Here is an 18,163-nt window from a genome sequence, read left to right on the forward strand (position 1 = left end):
CTCTAACACTTCGGAAACCACACTGCTCTTCCCCAATCTGATGCTCTGTACATGCCTTCACCCTCTCAATCAATACCCTCCCATATGATTTACCAGGAATACTCAAAAAATTTATATCTCTGTAATTTGGCACTCACTTTTTATCCCATTTGCCTTTGTACAACGGCACTATGCAAGCATTCCGCCAATCCTCAGCACCTCACCATGAGTCATACATACATTAAATAACCTCACCAACCAGCCAACAATACAGTCACCCCTTTTTTTAATAAATTCCACTGCAATACCATCCAAAACCACTGCCTTGCCGGCTTTCATCTTCTGCAAAGCTTTTACTACCTCTTCTCTGTTTACCAAATCATTCTCCCTAACCCTCTCACTTTGCACACCAACTCGACCAAAACACCCTTCATCAAACACATTCAAGAAACCTTCAAAATACTCACTCCATCTTCTCACATCACCACTACTTGTTATCACCTCCCCAATAGCCCCCTTCACTGATGTTCCCATTTGTTCCCTTGTCTTATGCACTTTATTTAGCTCCTTCCAAAACTTCTTTTTATTCTCTCTAAAATTTAATGATACTCTCTCACCCCAACTCTCATTTCACCTCTTGCACCTTTCTCTTGACCTCCAGCCTCTTTCTTTTCTACATCTCCCACTCATTTGCATTATTTCCCTGCAAAAAATGTCCAAATGCCTCTCTCTTCTCTTTCACCAATAATCTTACTTCTTCATCCCAACACTCACTACCTTTCTAATCTGCCCACATCCAACGCTTCTCATGCCACAAGCATCTTTTGTGCAAGCCATCACTGCTTCCCTAAATACATCCCATTCCTCCCCCACTCCCCTTACATCCTTTGTTCTCACCTTTTTCCATTCTGTACTCAGTCTCTCCTGGTACTTCCTCACACAAGTCTCCTTCCCAAGCTCACTTACTCTCACCACTCTCTTCACCCCAACATTCTTTCTTCTTTTCCGAAAACCTCTATAAATCTTCACCTTTGCCTCCACAAAATAATGATCAGACATCCCTCCAGTTGCACCTCTCAGCACATTAACATCCAAAAGTCTCTCTTTCGTGCACCTATCAATTAATACGTAATCCAATAATGCTCTCTGGCCATCTCCTACTTACATATGTACACTTATGTATATCTCTCTTTTTAAACTAGGTATTTCCAATCACCAGTCCTTTTTCAGCACATAAATCTACAAGCTCTTCACCATTTCCATTTACAACACTGAACACCCCATGTACACCAATCATTCCCTCATCTGCCACCTTACTCACCTTTGCATTCAAATCACCCATCACTATAACCCGGTCTCGTGCATCAAAACTACTAACACACTCATTCAGCTGCTCCCAAAACATTTGCCTCTCATGATCTTTCTTCTCATGCCCAGGCACATATGCACCAATAATCACCCATATCTCTCCATCTACTTTCAGTTTTACCCATATAAATCTAGAGTTTACTTTCTTACACTCTATCACATACTCCCACCACTCCTGTTTCAGGAGTAGTGCTACTCCTTCCCTTGCTCTTGTCATCTCACAAACCCATGACTTTACTCCCAAGACATTCCCAAACCACTCTTCCTCTTTACCCATGAGCTTCATTTCACTCAGAGCCAAAACATGCAGGTTCCTTTCCTCAAACATACTACCAATCTCTCCTTTTTTCTCATCTTGGTTACATCCACACACATTTAGACACCCCAATCTGAGTCTTCGAGGAGGATGAGCAATCCCCGCGTGGCTCCTTCTTCTGTTTCCCCTTTTAGAGAGTTAAAATACGAGGGGGGGTTTCCAGCCCCCCGCTCCCATCCCCTTTAGTCGCGTGAGGAATGCATGGGAAGAATTCTTTCTCCCGTATCCCCAGTATGAACATGTACATCTATATATGTATACATTGAAATGTATAGGTATGTATATGTGCGTGTGTAGGCAATTATGTATATACATGTGTATGTGGGTAGGTTGGGCCATTCTTTCATGTTTCCTTGCGCTACTTCGCTAACGTGGGAGACAGCGATTAAGTATAATGAATAAAATAATGGTGAGGTGATAACAGGTAGTGGTGATGTGAGAAGTAGATGGAGTGAGTATTTTGAAGGTTTGTTGAATGTGTTTGATGACAGAGTGGCAGATATAGGGTGTTTTGGTCGAGGTGGTGTGCAAAGTGAGAGGGTTAGGGAAAATGATTTGGTAAACAGAGAAGAGGTAGTAAAAGCTTTGTGGAAGATGAAAGCCGAAAAGGCAGCGGGTTTGGATGGTATTGCAGTGGAATTTATTAAAAAAGGGGGTGACTGTATTGTTGACTGGTTGGTACAGTTATTTAATGTATGTATGATTCATGGTGAGGTGCCTGAGGATTGGCGGAATGCTTGCATAGTGCCATTGTACAAAGGCAAAGGGGATAAGAGTGAGTGCTCAAATTACAGAGGTATAAGTTTGTTGAGTATTCCTGGTAAATTATATGGGAGGGTATTGATGAGAGGGTGAAGGCATGTACAGAGCATCAGATTGGGGAAGAGCAGTGTGGTTTCAGAAGTGGTAGAGGATGTGTGGATCAGGTGTTTGCTTTGAAAAATGTATGTGAGAAATACTTAGAAAAGCAAATGGATTTGTATGTAGCATTTATGGATCTGGAGAAGGCATATGATAGAGTTGATAGAGATGCTCTGTGGAAAGGTATTAAGGATATAAGGTGTGGGAGGCAAGTTGTTAGAAGCAGTGAAAAGTTCTTATCGAGGATGTAAGGCATGTGTACATGTGGGAAGAGAGGAAAGTGATTGGTTCTCAGTGAATGTAGGTTTGCGGCAGGGGTGTGTGATGTCTCCATGGTTGTTTAATTTGTTTATGGATGGGGTTGTTAGGGAGGTGAATGCAAGAGTTTTGGAAAGAGGGGCAAGTATGCAGTTTTTTGTGGATGAGAGAGCTTGGGAAGTGAGTCAGTTGTTGTTCGCTGATGATACAGCGCTGGTGGCTGATTCATGTGAGAAACTGCAGAAGCTGGTTACTGAGTTTGGTAAAGTGTGTGAAAGAAGAAAGTTGAGAGTAAATGTGAATAAGAGTCAGGTTCTTAGGTACAGTAGGGTTGAGGGTCAAGTCAATTGGGAGGTAAGTTTGAATGGAGAAAAACTGGAGGAAGTGAGGTGTTTTAGATATCTGGGAGTGGATTTGGCAGCGAATGGAACCATGGAAGTAGAAGTGAATCATAGGGTGGGGGAGGGGGCGAAACTTCTGGGAGCCTTGAAGAATGTGTGGAAGTTGAGAACCTCATCTGGAAAGCAAAAATGGGTATGTTTGAAGGAATAGTGGTTCCAACAATGTTGTATGGTTGCGAGGCGTGGGCTATGGATAGAGTTGTGCACAGGAGGGTGGATGTGCTGGAAATGAGATGTTTGAGGACAATATGTGGTGTGAGGTGGTTTGATCGAGTAAGTAATATAAGGGTAAGAGAGAGTGTGGTAATAAAAAGAGTGTGGTTGAGAGAGCAGAAGAGGGTGTTTGAAATGGTTTGGTCACATGGAGAGAATGAGTGAGGAAAGATTGACCAAGAGGATATGTGTCAGAGGTGTAGGGAACGAGGAGAAGTGGGAGACCAAACTGGAGGTGGAAAGATGGAAAGCAAAAATGGGTATGTTTGAAGGAATAGTGGTTCCAACAATGTTGTATGGTTGCGAGGCGTGGGCTATGGATAGAGTTGTGCACAGGAGGGTGGATGTGCTGGAAATGAGATGTTTGAGGACAATATGTGGTGTGAGGTGGTTTGATAGAGTAAGTAATATAAGGGTAAGAGAGAGTGTGCTAATAAAAAGAGTGTGGTTGAGAGAGCAGAAGAGGGTGTTTGAAATGGTTTGGTCACATGGAGAGAATGAGTGAGGAAAGATTGACCAAGAGGATATGTGTCAGAGGTGTAGGAACGAGGAGAAGTGGGAGACCAAACTGGAGGTGGAAAGATGGACTGAAAAGATTTTGAATGATCGGGCCTGAACATGCAGGAGGTGAATGGCGTGGAAGGATAGAGTGAATTGGACGATGTGGTATACTGGGGTTGATGTGCTGTCAATGGATTGAACCAGAGCATGTGGGAAGCATCTGGGTAAACCATGGAAAGTTCTGTGGAGCCTGGATGTGGAAAAGGAGCTGTGGTTTCGGTGCATTTTACATGACAGCTAGAGTCTGAGTGTGAACGAATGGGGCCTTTGTTGTTGTTTCCTAGTGCTACCTCGCACACATGAGGGGGAGGGGGTTGTTATTCCATGTGTGGCGAGGTGGTGATGGGAATGAATAAGGCAGACAGTATGAATTATGTACATGTGTTAGATATGTATATGTCTGTGTATGTATATGTAAGTATACATTGAAATGTATAGGTATGTATATTTGCGTGTGTGGATGTATATGTATATAATGTGTTGTGGGTGACTCATTCTCTCCATGTGACCAAACCATTTCAAAACACCCTCTTCTGCTCTCTCAACCACATTCTTTTTATTACCACACATCTCTCTTACCCTATTATTACTTACTCGATCAAACCATCTCACACCACATATTGTCCTCAAACATCTCATTTCCAGCACATCCACCCTCCTGCACACAACTCTATCCATAGCCCACGCCTCGCAACCATACAACATTGTTGGAACCACTATTCCTTCAAACATACCCATTTTTGCTTTCCCAGATAATGTTCTCGACTTCCAAACATTCTTCAAGGCTCCCAGAATTTTCGCCCCCTCCCCCACCCTATGATTCACTTCCGCTTCCATGGTTCCATCCGCTGCCAAATCCACTCCCAGATATCTAAAGCACTTCTCTTCCTCCAGTTTTTCTCTGTTCAAACTTACCTCCCAATTGACTTGTCCCTCAACCCTACTGTACCTGATAACCTTGCTCTTATTCACATTTACTCTCAACTTTCTTCTTTCACACACTTTACCAAACTCAGTCACCAGCTTCTGCAGTTTCTCACATGAATCAGCCACCAGCACTGTATCATCAGCGAACAACAACTGACTCACTTCCCAAGCTCTCTCATCCACAAAAGACTGCATACTTGCCCCTCTTTCCAAAACTCTTATATTCACCTCCCTAACAACCCCATCCATAAACAAATTAAACAACCATGGAGACATCACACACCCCTGCCGCAAACCAACATTCACTGAGAACCAATCACTTTCTTCTCTTACTACACATACACATGCCTTACATCCTCGATAAAAACTTTTCACAGCTTCTAACAACTTGCCTCCCACACCATATATTCTTAATACCTTCCACAGAGCATCTCTATCATATGCCTTCTCCAGATCCATAAATGCTACATACAAATCCATTTGCTTTTCTAAGTATTTCTCACATACATTTTTCAAAGCAAAAACCTGATCCACACATCCTCTAACACTTCGGAAACCACACTGCTCTTCCCCAATCTGATGCTCTGTACATGCCTTCACCCTCTCAATCAATACCCTCCCATATAATTTACCAGGAATACTCAAAAAATTTATATCTCTGTAATTTGGCACTCACTTTTATCCCATTTGCCTTTGTACAACGGCACTATGCAAGCATTCCGCCAATCCTCAGGCACCTCACCATGAGTCATACATACATTAAATAACCTCACCAACCAGCCAACAATACAGTCACCCCTTTTTTTAATAAATTCCACTGCAATACCATCCAAAACCACTGCCTTGCCGGCTTTCATCTTCTGCAAAGCTTTTACTACCTCTTCTCTGTTTACCAAATCATTCTCCCTAACCCTCTCACTTTGCACACCAACTCGACCAAAACACCCTATATCTGCCACTCTATCATCAAACACATTCAAGAAACCTTCAAAATACTCACTCCATCTTCTCACATCACCACTACTTGTTATCACCTCCCCAATAGCCCCCTTCACTGATGTTCCCATTTGTTCCCTTGTCTTATGCACTTTATTTAGCTCCTTCCAAAACTTCTTTTTATTCTCTCTAAAATTTAATGATACTCTCTCACCCCAACTCTCATTTCACCTCTTGCACCTTTCTCTTGACCTCCAGCCTCTTTCTTTTCTACATCTCCCACTCATTTGCATTATTTCCCTGCAAAAAATGTCCAAATGCCTCTCTCTTCTCTTTCACCAATAATCTTACTTCTTCATCCCAACACTCACTACCTTTCTAATCTGCCCACATCCAACGCTTCTCATGCCACAAGCATCTTTTGTGCAAGCCATCACTGCTTCCCTAAATACATCCCATTCCTCCCCCACTCCCCTTACATCCTTTGTTCTCACCTTTTTCCATTCTGTACTCAGTCTCTCCTGGTACTTCCTCACACAAGTCTCCTTCCCAAGCTCACTTACTCTCACCACTCTCTTCACCCCAACATTCTTTCTTCTTTTCCGAAAACCTCTATAAATCTTCACCTTTGCCTCCACAAAATAATGATCAGACATCCCTCCAGTTGCACCTCTCAGCACATTAACATCCAAAAGTCTCTCTTTCGTGCACCTATCAATTAATACGTAATCCAATAATGCTCTCTGGCCATCTCCTACTTACATATGTACACTTATGTATATCTCTCTTTTTAAACTAGGTATTTCCAATCACCAGTCCTTTTTCAGCACATAAATCTACAAGCTCTTCACCATTTCCATTTACAACACTGAACACCCCATGTACACCAATCATTCCCTCATCTGCCACCTTACTCACCTTTGCATTCAAATCACCCATCACTATAACCCGGTCTCGTGCATCAAAACTACTAACACACTCATTCAGCTGCTCCCAAAACATTTGCCTCTCATGATCTTTCTTCTCATGCCCAGGCACATATGCACCAATAATCACCCATATCTCTCCATCTACTTTCAGTTTTACCCATATAAATCTAGAGTTTACTTTCTTACACTCTATCACATACTCCCACCACTCCTGTTTCAGGAGTAGTGCTACTCCTTCCCTTGCTCTTGTCATCTCACAAACCCATGACTTTACTCCCAAGACATTCCCAAACCACTCTTCCTCTTTACCCATGAGCTTCATTTCACTCAGAGCCAAAACATGCAGGTTCCTTTCCTCAAACATACTACCAATCTCTCCTTTTTTCTCATCTTGGTTACATCCACACACATTTAGACACCCCAATCTGAGTCTTCGAGGAGGATGAGCAATCCCCGCGTGGCTCCTTCTTCTGTTTCCCCTTTTAGAGAGTTAAAATACGAGGGGGGGTTTCCAGCCCCCCGCTCCCATCCCCTTTAGTCGCGTGAGGAATGCATGGGAAGAATTCTTTCTCCCGTATCCCCAGTATGAACATGTACATCTATATATGTATACATTGAAATGTATAGGTATGTATATGTGCGTGTGTAGGCAATTATGTATATACATGTGTATGTGGGTAGGTTGGGCCATTCTTTCATGTTTCCTTGCGCTACTTCGCTAACGTGGGAGACAGCGATTAAGTATAATGAATAAAATAATGGTGAGGTGATAACAGGTAGTGGTGATGTGAGAAGTAGATGGAGTGAGTATTTTGAAGGTTTGTTGAATGTGTTTGATGACAGAGTGGCAGATATAGGGTGTTTTGGTCGAGGTGGTGTGCAAAGTGAGAGGGTTAGGGAAAATGATTTGGTAAACAGAGAAGAGGTAGTAAAAGCTTTGTGGAAGATGAAAGCCGAAAAGGCAGCGGGTTTGGATGGTATTGCAGTGGAATTTATTAAAAAAGGGGGTGACTGTATTGTTGACTGGTTGGTACAGTTATTTAATGTATGTATGATTCATGGTGAGGTGCCTGAGGATTGGCGGAATGCTTGCATAGTGCCATTGTACAAAGGCAAAGGGGATAAGAGTGAGTGCTCAAATTACAGAGGTATAAGTTTGTTGAGTATTCCTGGTAAATTATATGGGAGGGTATTGATTGAGAGGGTGAAGGCATGTACAGAGCATCAGATTGGGGAAGAGCAGTGTGGTTTCAGAAGTGGTAGAGGATGTGTGGATCAGGTGTTTGCTTTGAAAAATGTATGTGAGAAATACTTAGAAAAGCAAATGGATTTGTATGTAGCATTTATGGATCTGGAGAAGGCATATGATAGAGTTGATAGAGATGCTCTGTGGAAGGTATTAAGGATATAAGGTGTGGGAGGCAAGTTGTTAGAAGCAGTGAAAAGTTCTTATCGAGGATGTAAGGCATGTGTACATGTGGGAAGAGAGGAAAGTGATTGGTTCTCAGTGAATGTAGGTTTGCGGCAGGGGTGTGTGATGTCTCCATGGTTGTTTAATTTGTTTATGGATGGGGTTGTTAGGGAGGTGAATGCAAGAGTTTTGGAAAGAGGGGCAAGTATGCAGTTTTTTGTGGATGAGAGAGCTTGGGAAGTGAGTCAGTTGTTGTTCGCTGATGATACAGCGCTGGTGGCTGATTCATGTGAGAAACTGCAGAAGCTGGTTACTGAGTTTGGTAAAGTGTGTGAAAGAAGAAAGTTGAGAGTAAATGTGAATAAGAGTCAGGTTCTTAGGTACAGTAGGGTTGAGGGTCAAGTCAATTGGGAGGTAAGTTTGAATGGAGAAAAACTGGAGGAAGTGAGGTGTTTTAGATATCTGGGAGTGGATTTGGCAGCGAATGGAACCATGGAAGTAGAAGTGAATCATAGGGTGGGGGAGGGGGCGAAACTTCTGGGAGCCTTGAAGAATGTGTGGAAGTCGAGAACATCATCTCGGAAAGCAAAAATGGGTATGTTTGAAGGAATAGTGGTTCCAACAATGTTGTATGGTTGCGAGGCGTGGGCTATGGATAGAGTTGTGCACAGGAGGGTGGATGTGCTGGAAATGAGATGTTTGAGGACAATATGTGGTGTGAGGTGGTTTGATCGAGTAAGTAATGTAAGGGTAAGAGAGAGTGTGGTAATAAAAAGAGTGTGGTTGAGAGAGCAGAAGAGGGTGTTTTGAAATGGTTTGGTCACATGGAGAGAATGAGTGAGGAAAGATTGACCAAGAGGATATGTGTCAGAGGTGTAGGGAACGAGGAGAAGTGGGAGACCAAACTGGAGGTGGAAAGATGGAAAGCAAAAATGGGTATGTTTGAAGGAATAGTGGTTCCAACAATGTTGTATGGTTGCGAGGCGTGGGCTATGGATAGAGTTGTGCACAGGAGGGTGGATGTGCTGGAAATGAGATGTTTGAGGACAATATGTGGTGTGAGGTGGTTTGATCGAGTAAGTAATATAAGGGTAAGAGAGAGTGTGCTAATAAAAAGAGTGTGGTTGAGAGAGCAGAAGAGGGTGTTTTGAAATGGTTTGGTCACATGGAGAGAATGAGTGAGGAAAGATTGACCAAGAGGATATATGTGTCAGAGGTGGAGGGAACGAGGAGAAGTGGGAGACCAAACTGGAGGTGGAAAGATGGAGTGAAAAAGATTTTGAATGATCGGGGCCTGAACATGCAGGAGGGTGAATGGCGTGCAAGGAATAGAGTGAATTGGATCGATGTGGTATACTGGGGTTGATGTGCTGTCAATGGATTGAACCAGAGCATGTGAAGCATCTGGGGTAAACCATGGAAAGTTCTGTGGAGCCTGGATGTGGAAAGGGAGCTGTGGTTTCGGTGCATTTTACATGACAGCTAGAGTCTGAGTGTGAACGAATGGGGCCTTTGTTGTTGTTTCCTAGTGCTACCTCGCACACATGAGGGGGGAGGGGGTTGTTATTCCATGTGTGGCGAGGTGGTGATGGGAATGAATAAAGGCAGACAGTATGAATTATGTACATGTGTATATATGTATATGTCTGTGTGAATACATATGTATACACTGAGATGTATAGGTATGTATATTTGCGTGTGTGGATGTATATGTATATACATGTGTATGTGGGTGGGTTGGGCCATTCTTTCGTCTGTTTCCTTGCGCTACCTCGCTAACGCAGGAGACAGAGACAAAGCAAAATAATAATGATAAAATAATAATATATCCCGTTGGAAATGGATGAAAGCAGTAAGTTTGGATATGTACACGTGTATATATGTATATGTCTGTGTATGTATATGTAAGTATACATTGAAATGTATATGTATGTATGCGTGCATGTGTAGGCATTTATGTATGTACATGTGTATGTGGGTGGGTTGGGCCATTCTTTCATCTTTTTCCTTGCGCTACCTCACTAACCTCACTAACTCATTCTCTCCATGTGACCAAAACATTTCAATACACCCTCTTTTGCTCTCTCATCCACTCTCTTTTTATTTCTACACATCTCTCATACCCTTTCATTGCTTACTTGATCAAACCACCTCACACCACATAACATCCTCAAACATTTAATTTCCAACACATCCATCCTCTTCCGTACAACCATATCTGTAGCCCACACCTCATAACAATATAATATCACTGGAACACCTATTCCTCCAAACATACCCATTTTTGCTCTCCAAGATAACATTGTCTCCTACACTTTCTTCATCGCTCCCAGAACCTTTGCCCCCTCCCTAACCTGAGACTCACTTCCGCTTCCATGGTTCCATTTGCTGACAAGTCCTCTCCCAGATATCTAAAACACTTCACTTTCTCTAGCTTTCCTCCATTCAAATTTACATCCCAACTAACTTGTTCCTCAACCCTGCTAAACCTAATAACCTTGCTCTTATTCACATCTACTTTCAACCTTCTCCTTTCACACACTTTTCCAAACTCAGTCATCAATCTCTGCAGTTTCTCATTTGAATCAGCCACCTGTATCATCAGATACAATGAATGACTCACTTTCCAGGCCCTCTCATCCCCAACAGACTGCATACTCACCCTTCTCTCCAAAACTCTTGCATTTACCTCCTTAACCACCCCAACCATAAACAAATAAAACCACCATGGGGACATCACAGACCCCTGTCACAGACTGACCTTCACTGGGAACCAATCGCTTTTCTCTCATCCTACTTGCACACATGCCTTACATCCTTGATAAAAACTTCTCACTGCTTCTAGCAGCTTACCTCCCACACCATATACTCTTAAGACCTTCCATAAAGCATCTCTATCAACCCTATCATATGCCTTCTCCAATGCTACACACAAATCCATCTGTTTTTTCTAAGTATTTCTCACATATATTCTTCAAAGCAAACACCTGATCCACACATCCTCTACCACTTCTGAAACCATACTGCTCTTCCCCAATCTGATGTTCTGTACATACCTTTACCCTCTCAATCAATACCCTCCCATATAATTTCCCAGGAATACTCAACAAACTTATGCCTCTGCAATTTGAACACTCACCTTTATTCCCTTTGCCTTTTTATAATGGCACTATGCAGGCATTCTGCCAATCCTCAGGCACTTTACCATGGCCCATACATACATTAAATATCCTTACCAACCAATCAACCATACAGTCACTTCCTTTTTTACATATTCGACTGCAATACCATCCAAACCCGCTGCCTTGCTGGCTTTCATCTTTCGCAAAGCTTTCACTACCTCTTCTCTGTTTACCAACCATTCTCCCTGACCCCTCTCACTTCGCACATCACCCCGACCAGAACACCCTATGTCTGCCACTCTATCATCAAACACATTCAACAAGCCTTCAAAATATTCACTCCATCTCCTTCTCACTTCATCACTAACTGTTATCACTTCCCGCCTTGCCCCCTTCACTGATGTTCCCATTTGTTCCCTTGCCTTACGCACATCATTTATCTCCTTCCCAAACATCATTTTATCCTCCCTAAAGTTTAATGATACTCTCATCCCAACTCTCATTTGCCCTCTTTATCAACCCTTCCACCTTCCTTTTGATCTCCCGCTGCTTTATCTTACAACTTTCCCAGTATTTTGCAGTCCTTCCTTGTAAGTATCATCCAAATGCTTCCTTTTTCTCTTTCACTAACAACTTTTCTTCTTCATCCCACTACTCACTTCCCTTTCTAATCTCCCCACCTCCCACCTTTTCATGCCACAAGCATCCTTTGCACATGCCATCACTGCTTCTCTAAATACCTCCCCTTCCTCCCTAACTCCCTCATGTCATCTGCTCACCTTTTGCCATTCTACACTCAACCTCTCCTGGTACTACTTAACACAAGTCTCTTTTCCAAGCTCATTTACTCCCACCACTCTCTTCTACCCAACATTTTCTCTTCTTTTTTGAAAAACCTCTACAAATCTTCACCTTTGCTTCCACAAGATAGTGATCAGGAATCCTATTAGCTGCCCCCCGCAGCACATTAACATCCAAAAGTCCCTCTTTCACACACCTATCAATTAATACGTAATCTAATAATGGCCTTTGACCATCTCCTCTACTTACATATGTATACTTATGTACATCTGTCTTTTTAAACCAGTTGTTTCCAATCAACAGTCTTTTTTCAACACAAAGCTCCACCAGCTCTTCACCATTTCCATTCACAACACTGAAAACCCCATGTAAACCAATTATGCCCTCAACTGCCACATTACTCACCTTCGTATTTAAATCATCCATCACTAATACCCGTTCCTGTGCACCAAAGCTGCTGACACACTCATTCAGTTGCTCCCAAAACACTTGCCTCTCATGATCTTTCTTCTCATGACCAGGTGCACAAGCACCAATAATCACCCATCTTTCTCCATCCACTTTCAGTTCTACCCACATCAATCTAGAATTCACTTTCTTACACTCGATCATACACTCCCATAACTTCTGCTTCAGAAAAGGTGCTACTCCTTCCATATCTCTTGTCCTCTCACCAACCCCTGACTCTATTTCCAAGACTTTTCCAAACCATTCTTCCCCTTTACCCTTGAGCTTTGTTTCACTCAGAGCTAGAACATCCAGGTTTCTTTCCTGAAACATATTAGCTATCTCTCTTTTCTTCTAATCTTGGTTACATCCACACACATTCAGACACCCTAATCTGAGCCTTCGAGGAGGATGAGCACTCCCTGATTGACTTCCTCTTCTGTTTCCACTTTTAGAAACTGAAATACATGTTGGGGATGGTTTTCAGCCCTCTGCTCTTGCCCCCTTAAGTTGCCTTCTTCAACACATGGGAAGTTTTCTTTCTCCCCTATCCCCAGGGAGTCAGGTAAGTACAACAATTCTTCTAGGAAAAAAATCCAACTGTGTACTTCTATTACAAGTTGTAGATACAAAGTAGCCAAATGTACTTTAAATGACTTGAGATTCACCATACTTGATCTAGCTTGGATTATAAATAGGTTTTTACTTGCTGTCCACTAGCACTATGACAGCAAATTGTGTGATCCCACAACAGTAGATGAATACCCACTTGCATCAAAACAGTCTTGGGTTGTACTTAACTGGCCTAAAGTATAGAGGAAATACTTTGTTTAGTTACTTTGATTTACCATTTCATGATTTATATGCCAACTCAATGTGATGCCAAATCATGGGCCCTTTCAGTTCTGTTAAGCAGAGATAATACAAATATATGGATGGTTCTACAAGATTGAGCTTTTTGAAAGCTACAGACAATTTGGTATAACAGTAGAAACAATTCACCCAAAATATAGAAACCATAATATAAAGGAAGACAAACTACAGAAAAAACAAAACTGACAATCCTGTTTTTCCTTTCAGGGTTTCCAGTAAGGTTAACAGCAATATGATTTATTATCTAATTACTGACAGAAACATATAATCTTTTATCAGTAAAACTACAGTGTGAAGTAGTATCAAGAGTAAGAAACAAACCTCATGTTCCAAAAAGATAGCTTTCAGTTGTCCACCTGACCAGTACTCCATGGCATGAGACAGCAGCTTCATTGAAATGGGATTTACACGCAAGAAATTGCCCACAAATAATACCTGAAAAAGACAAATAATGAACATAATGAAGTGTAATATGACTGTCTTTCCCCTAAGTGTAATATGACTGTCATATGACTATCTTTCTCCTTATCTTAAAAAGTATATGAAAGGCTTCACCTCATCTTAACAACAGCAGTGTTTCCTACCATGTAAAAAGTATTTACAAGCCTCCCACAAATCTGAATTTTAGTTTTGTCATTCTTTATGTACATTCTTTTTCATCACCTCAGATTTCATGTAGCTCATATTAAGCTTTCAGCACATTTGAATTTTAGGCACTTCATTCTTAAAATGTATTTCTAATCACTAGATTCTAATAGTTATCCCTGGAGATGGGGGAGAAAGAATACTTCCCATGTATTCCCTGCGAGTCGTAGAAGGCAACTAAAAGGGGTGGAAGCAGGATGCTGGAAATCCTCCCCTTCAGTTTTTACTTTACCAAAAGGAGCAGAGAAGGGGGCCAAGTGAGGATTTTTCTCTCTAAGGCTCGGTCCTCTGTCCCTCACGCTACCTTGCTAACGCGGGAAATGACAAATATGTATGAAAAAAATTCTAATACTGTAGTGCTAATTCAAGATTTCTGCATGGTTTTCTGATGAAGAGTTTTCAATACATTACACTGACATCAAGGAAATTTTCTCATAAAACACTTAGAAATACTTTTATTATCATTATAAAAAATTGCTTGCTGTTACTATTCACGTACAACGTATGCTATATTCTCTTGAAACTGTTACAGAAAGGCACCCCAAGCAACTCTCATTCTAGTCTTTCTTGCAAAAATGAGATTGCTTTGGTTTCACAAGATTCACACACAATGTTTGTTTGGTCATCAATGCTCCTTCAGGTACCCATCAGCTAAATATGTTCATGTTGAACCCAGAAGTTGCTACTTGTTTCATATCCAGGGAAATCTGCTACAGCTCACGATGTAAGGTAAGTAGTTTCTGCTTTCTGTAGGAATCTTTCAATGATCAGATTATCAAAGGAAGCTTTTGGCTGCTGACAACACCTTTATTTGATAATCATTATGTTTAAATCTGGATTATCTCCCTTTTGCAGATTTAGATATGCTGCCTTCATTAAAGTACAATCAAGAGCAAAGGCCAAGTTGACACAAAAACAAGCAATGAGTAAGAGTCATTTCTGAAGTTCTATTCTTTTTCTTGTCTTTTCTTTACTGTTCCTCCACCTTCAAGCGAGTATACTCTTACGTGCTCATAAGCTGCCCATAGGTGAGGAATGCAAATTTTGAAGAAAGAAAAACCATTTCCCTACTGCAGATAGATCTCTATGAACATCTATTTATTTTCCCACCTTTTCTTTTCCTAAAAAAATCTTGAAATCAGATAGTATTGGGCCTGGAGTATATTCTCCAAAGGTTAGTGAATGAGGCTTGGCTGGTAGCTTGGAACCAACTTACCCTCACTGTCATGTCATGATGTCTGAGACAAAGGAGGGTTGCTGTCTGGTTGTTGGGTCTAATCATAAGCATCAGCTGACTTAATAAAGTATTACAAAACTCCTTTCATGAACAGTACAAATAGGTATCTACAAAACTGGTGTAAGTTTTGAATGAAGATAAAGTATATTTTTCCTTATATATTCTTCCAGGACTCTATTAAAGCAAGCATATTCCTCTTGCAAATACTCAATTTTGGGGTAGAAATGGTTTAAAACCCCTACTGTAAGTGAGCTGCTGTTCCAGATGTCCACAGGGCTATGTCTTTAGTAGGGATATTGTTTTCAAGCTTTAAAACCTACATTTCATGCCTATACAGAAAAAAGCTGTTAGCCCCTAAAATGAGGTGTATTCATGAAGATTCACCCTTTCAACCATCTTAAAAGATATGGCCAACAGATGCTCAATAACAGGTCATAGTAACCATACACCAGCCTGTCCAGGCTTACAACTTCACAGCACAAAGGAGAGGTGGGGCCTAATGATTTCTCACCCTCAATCATTCTCAGAGCACTAGTGACTGTGCATCATGCCTTTTACTGTCTGGAATCAAGAACTGGATTTTTGAAATGACCCAAAAGTGTATGGATGGGGAAATAACTGAATGCTTATGGGACTTTACCTATGGTAAAGAAATGGATTTTCATTCTTCAAAATCTACATTTCTCACTCATAGACAAAGCCATATAAGCATGGGAGAATATACCTACATCATACATAAATTTACAAAGTTGTATGATAGTAGAAAACATTAGAGAGATTTGGTCCCATGAGTGTAAAACTCTCTCCCTGTAGAGCACAAATAAGTAATTATAAAGCTCCCTCCCTGTTCAGCACAAATAGGTAATTACAAAACTCCTTCCATGAACAGTACAAATAGGTATCTACAAAAACTCACCTCCCTCTTCATTGCAAATTTATAAGTGGATCCAAAAAACGAAGAAAACTGAAGAAACGTCTTACCCTCAATAACAATTAGCCTATGTGCTAGAATATCCTCTTCTAAATGTGATGTACTCAAGGCCACACAAGGAAATCCAATTAGAACAAAGATATCTGTTGAATGCCAAAGACCTTTTTAACTGACCTCAACCAATGAGAGGTTTCTCAAGAAAGTCAATGTAAAAACCAAAATCCTTGCATCATGGGGTCTGGTAGGCAACCATGGCTATGGATGGAGAATCAACATCCTATTAGGAATTTACTTTCGTGATATAGGAAAATACAAATGTTCTATATAATTTTCTGTGACCAAAAAAACTGGTGTAAGTTTTGAATGAAGATAAAGTATATTTTTCCTTACAGATTCTTCCAGGACTCTATTACAGCAAGCATATTCCTATATTTGACAGTCAATTTGGGAGTGGATTAACCTTGATTTACTGAATTAATATCATGCAGCCAGCTTATCTGAATGTTCATTATAAAACATTTTTTGAAGTACTGCTCAGTTAGTGCCCATTTTTTTTTCTAAACAACAACACCCTTGAAAAAACAAATTGTAAGCAGTCTGCAAGCTATCAATGACCTCAAAAATAAAAGGTAAATTACTAATGTATTCTGAAGTGAAAGCATATTCCCTGAAGTTCTGATGGAAAGGAAGGTAGTCTGATTCTTCCAAGTGAATGTTTTCACAAATGAAACATTGGTGAAGGGGGCAAATGGAGAAGCAAGGACAAGTAGTGATGAAGTGAGAAGGAGATGGAGTGAGTATTTTTAAAGATTTGTTGAATGTGTTTGATGACAGAGTGGCAGATATAGGGTGTTTTGGTCGAGGTGGTGTGCAAAGTGAGAGGGTCAGGAAGAATGATTTGGTAAACAGAGAGGAGGTAGTGAAAGCTTTGTGTAAAATGAAAGCCAGAAAGGCAGTGGGTTTGGATCGTATTGCAGTGGAATTTATCAAAAAAGGGGGTGACTGTGTTACTGATTGGTTGGTAAGGATATTCAATGTATAAATGGAGCATGGTAAAGTGCCTGATGATTGGGAGATTGTGTGCATAGAGCCATTGTACAAAGGCAAAGGGGATAAGGTGAGTGTTCAAATTACAGAGGCATAAGTTTGCTGAGTATTCCTGAGAAATTATATGGGAGGGTATTGATTGAGGGGGTAAAGGCATGTACAGAGCATCAGATTGGGGAAGAGCAGTGTGGTTTCAGAAGTGGTAGAGGATGTGTGGATTAGGTGTATGCTTTGAAGAATGTATGTGAGAAATACTTAGAAAAACAGATGGATTTGTATGTGGCATTTATGGATCTTGAGAGGGCATATGATAGGGTTAATAGAGATGCTTTGTGGAAGGTTTCAAGAGTATATGGTGTGGGAGGTAAGTTGCTAGAAGCAGTGAAGTTTTTAGCAAAGATATAAGGCATGTGTACAAGTAGGAAGAGAGGAGAGTGATTGGTTCCCAGTGAATGTCAGTTTGCATCAGGCTTCAACACTCCCAGAACTTTCACTCCCTCCCCAACCCTGTGACTCACTTCCATTTCCATGGTTCCATCTGCTGCCAAATCCTCTCCCAGGTATCTAAAACACTTCACTTCCTCTAGTTTTTCTCCATTCAAACTTACCTCCCAGTTGACTTGTCCCTCAACCCTACTGTACTTAATAACCTTGCTCTTATTCACATTTACTCTCAGCTTTCTTCTTTCACACACTTTACCAAACTCAGTCACCAGCTTCTGTAGTTTCTCACCTGAATCAGCCACCAGCGCTGTATCATCAGCGAATAACAACAAACTCACTTCCCAAGCTCTCTCATCCACAACAGACTGCATACTTGCCCCTCTTTCCAAAACTCTTGCATTCACCTCCCTAACAACCCCATCCATAAACAAATTAAACAACCATGGAGACATCATG

The 18,163-nt window shown here is 41.2% G+C and overlaps 1 protein-coding gene across 6 annotated transcripts in view; it reads right to left on the reverse strand.

Moving 5' to 3' along the window:
- Positions 1–18,163, reverse strand: part of fbl (pantothenate kinase 3 fbl) — a 180,330-nt gene that overhangs the window by 55,573 nt on the left and 106,594 nt on the right. For 4 of the 6 annotated variants that reach the window (XM_071665396.1, XM_071665397.1, XM_071665395.1 and 1 more), the window contains exon 8: positions 13,725–13,838. The exons of 1 other annotated variant lie outside the window; for it this stretch is intronic. In XM_071665396.1, coding sequence (XP_071521497.1) covers positions 13,725–13,838 — 114 coding nt within the window. Of the gene's footprint in view, positions 1–4,847; positions 13,336–13,724; positions 13,839–18,163 lie in introns of those variants that run through there. One more of the 6 variants, XM_071665398.1, reaches the window with a different exon arrangement.

The sequence above is a fragment of the Panulirus ornatus genome, chromosome 10 (assembly GCF_036320965.1).
Source record: "Panulirus ornatus isolate Po-2019 chromosome 10, ASM3632096v1, whole genome shotgun sequence".
Lineage (NCBI taxonomy): Eukaryota > Metazoa > Arthropoda > Malacostraca > Decapoda > Palinuridae > Panulirus > Panulirus ornatus.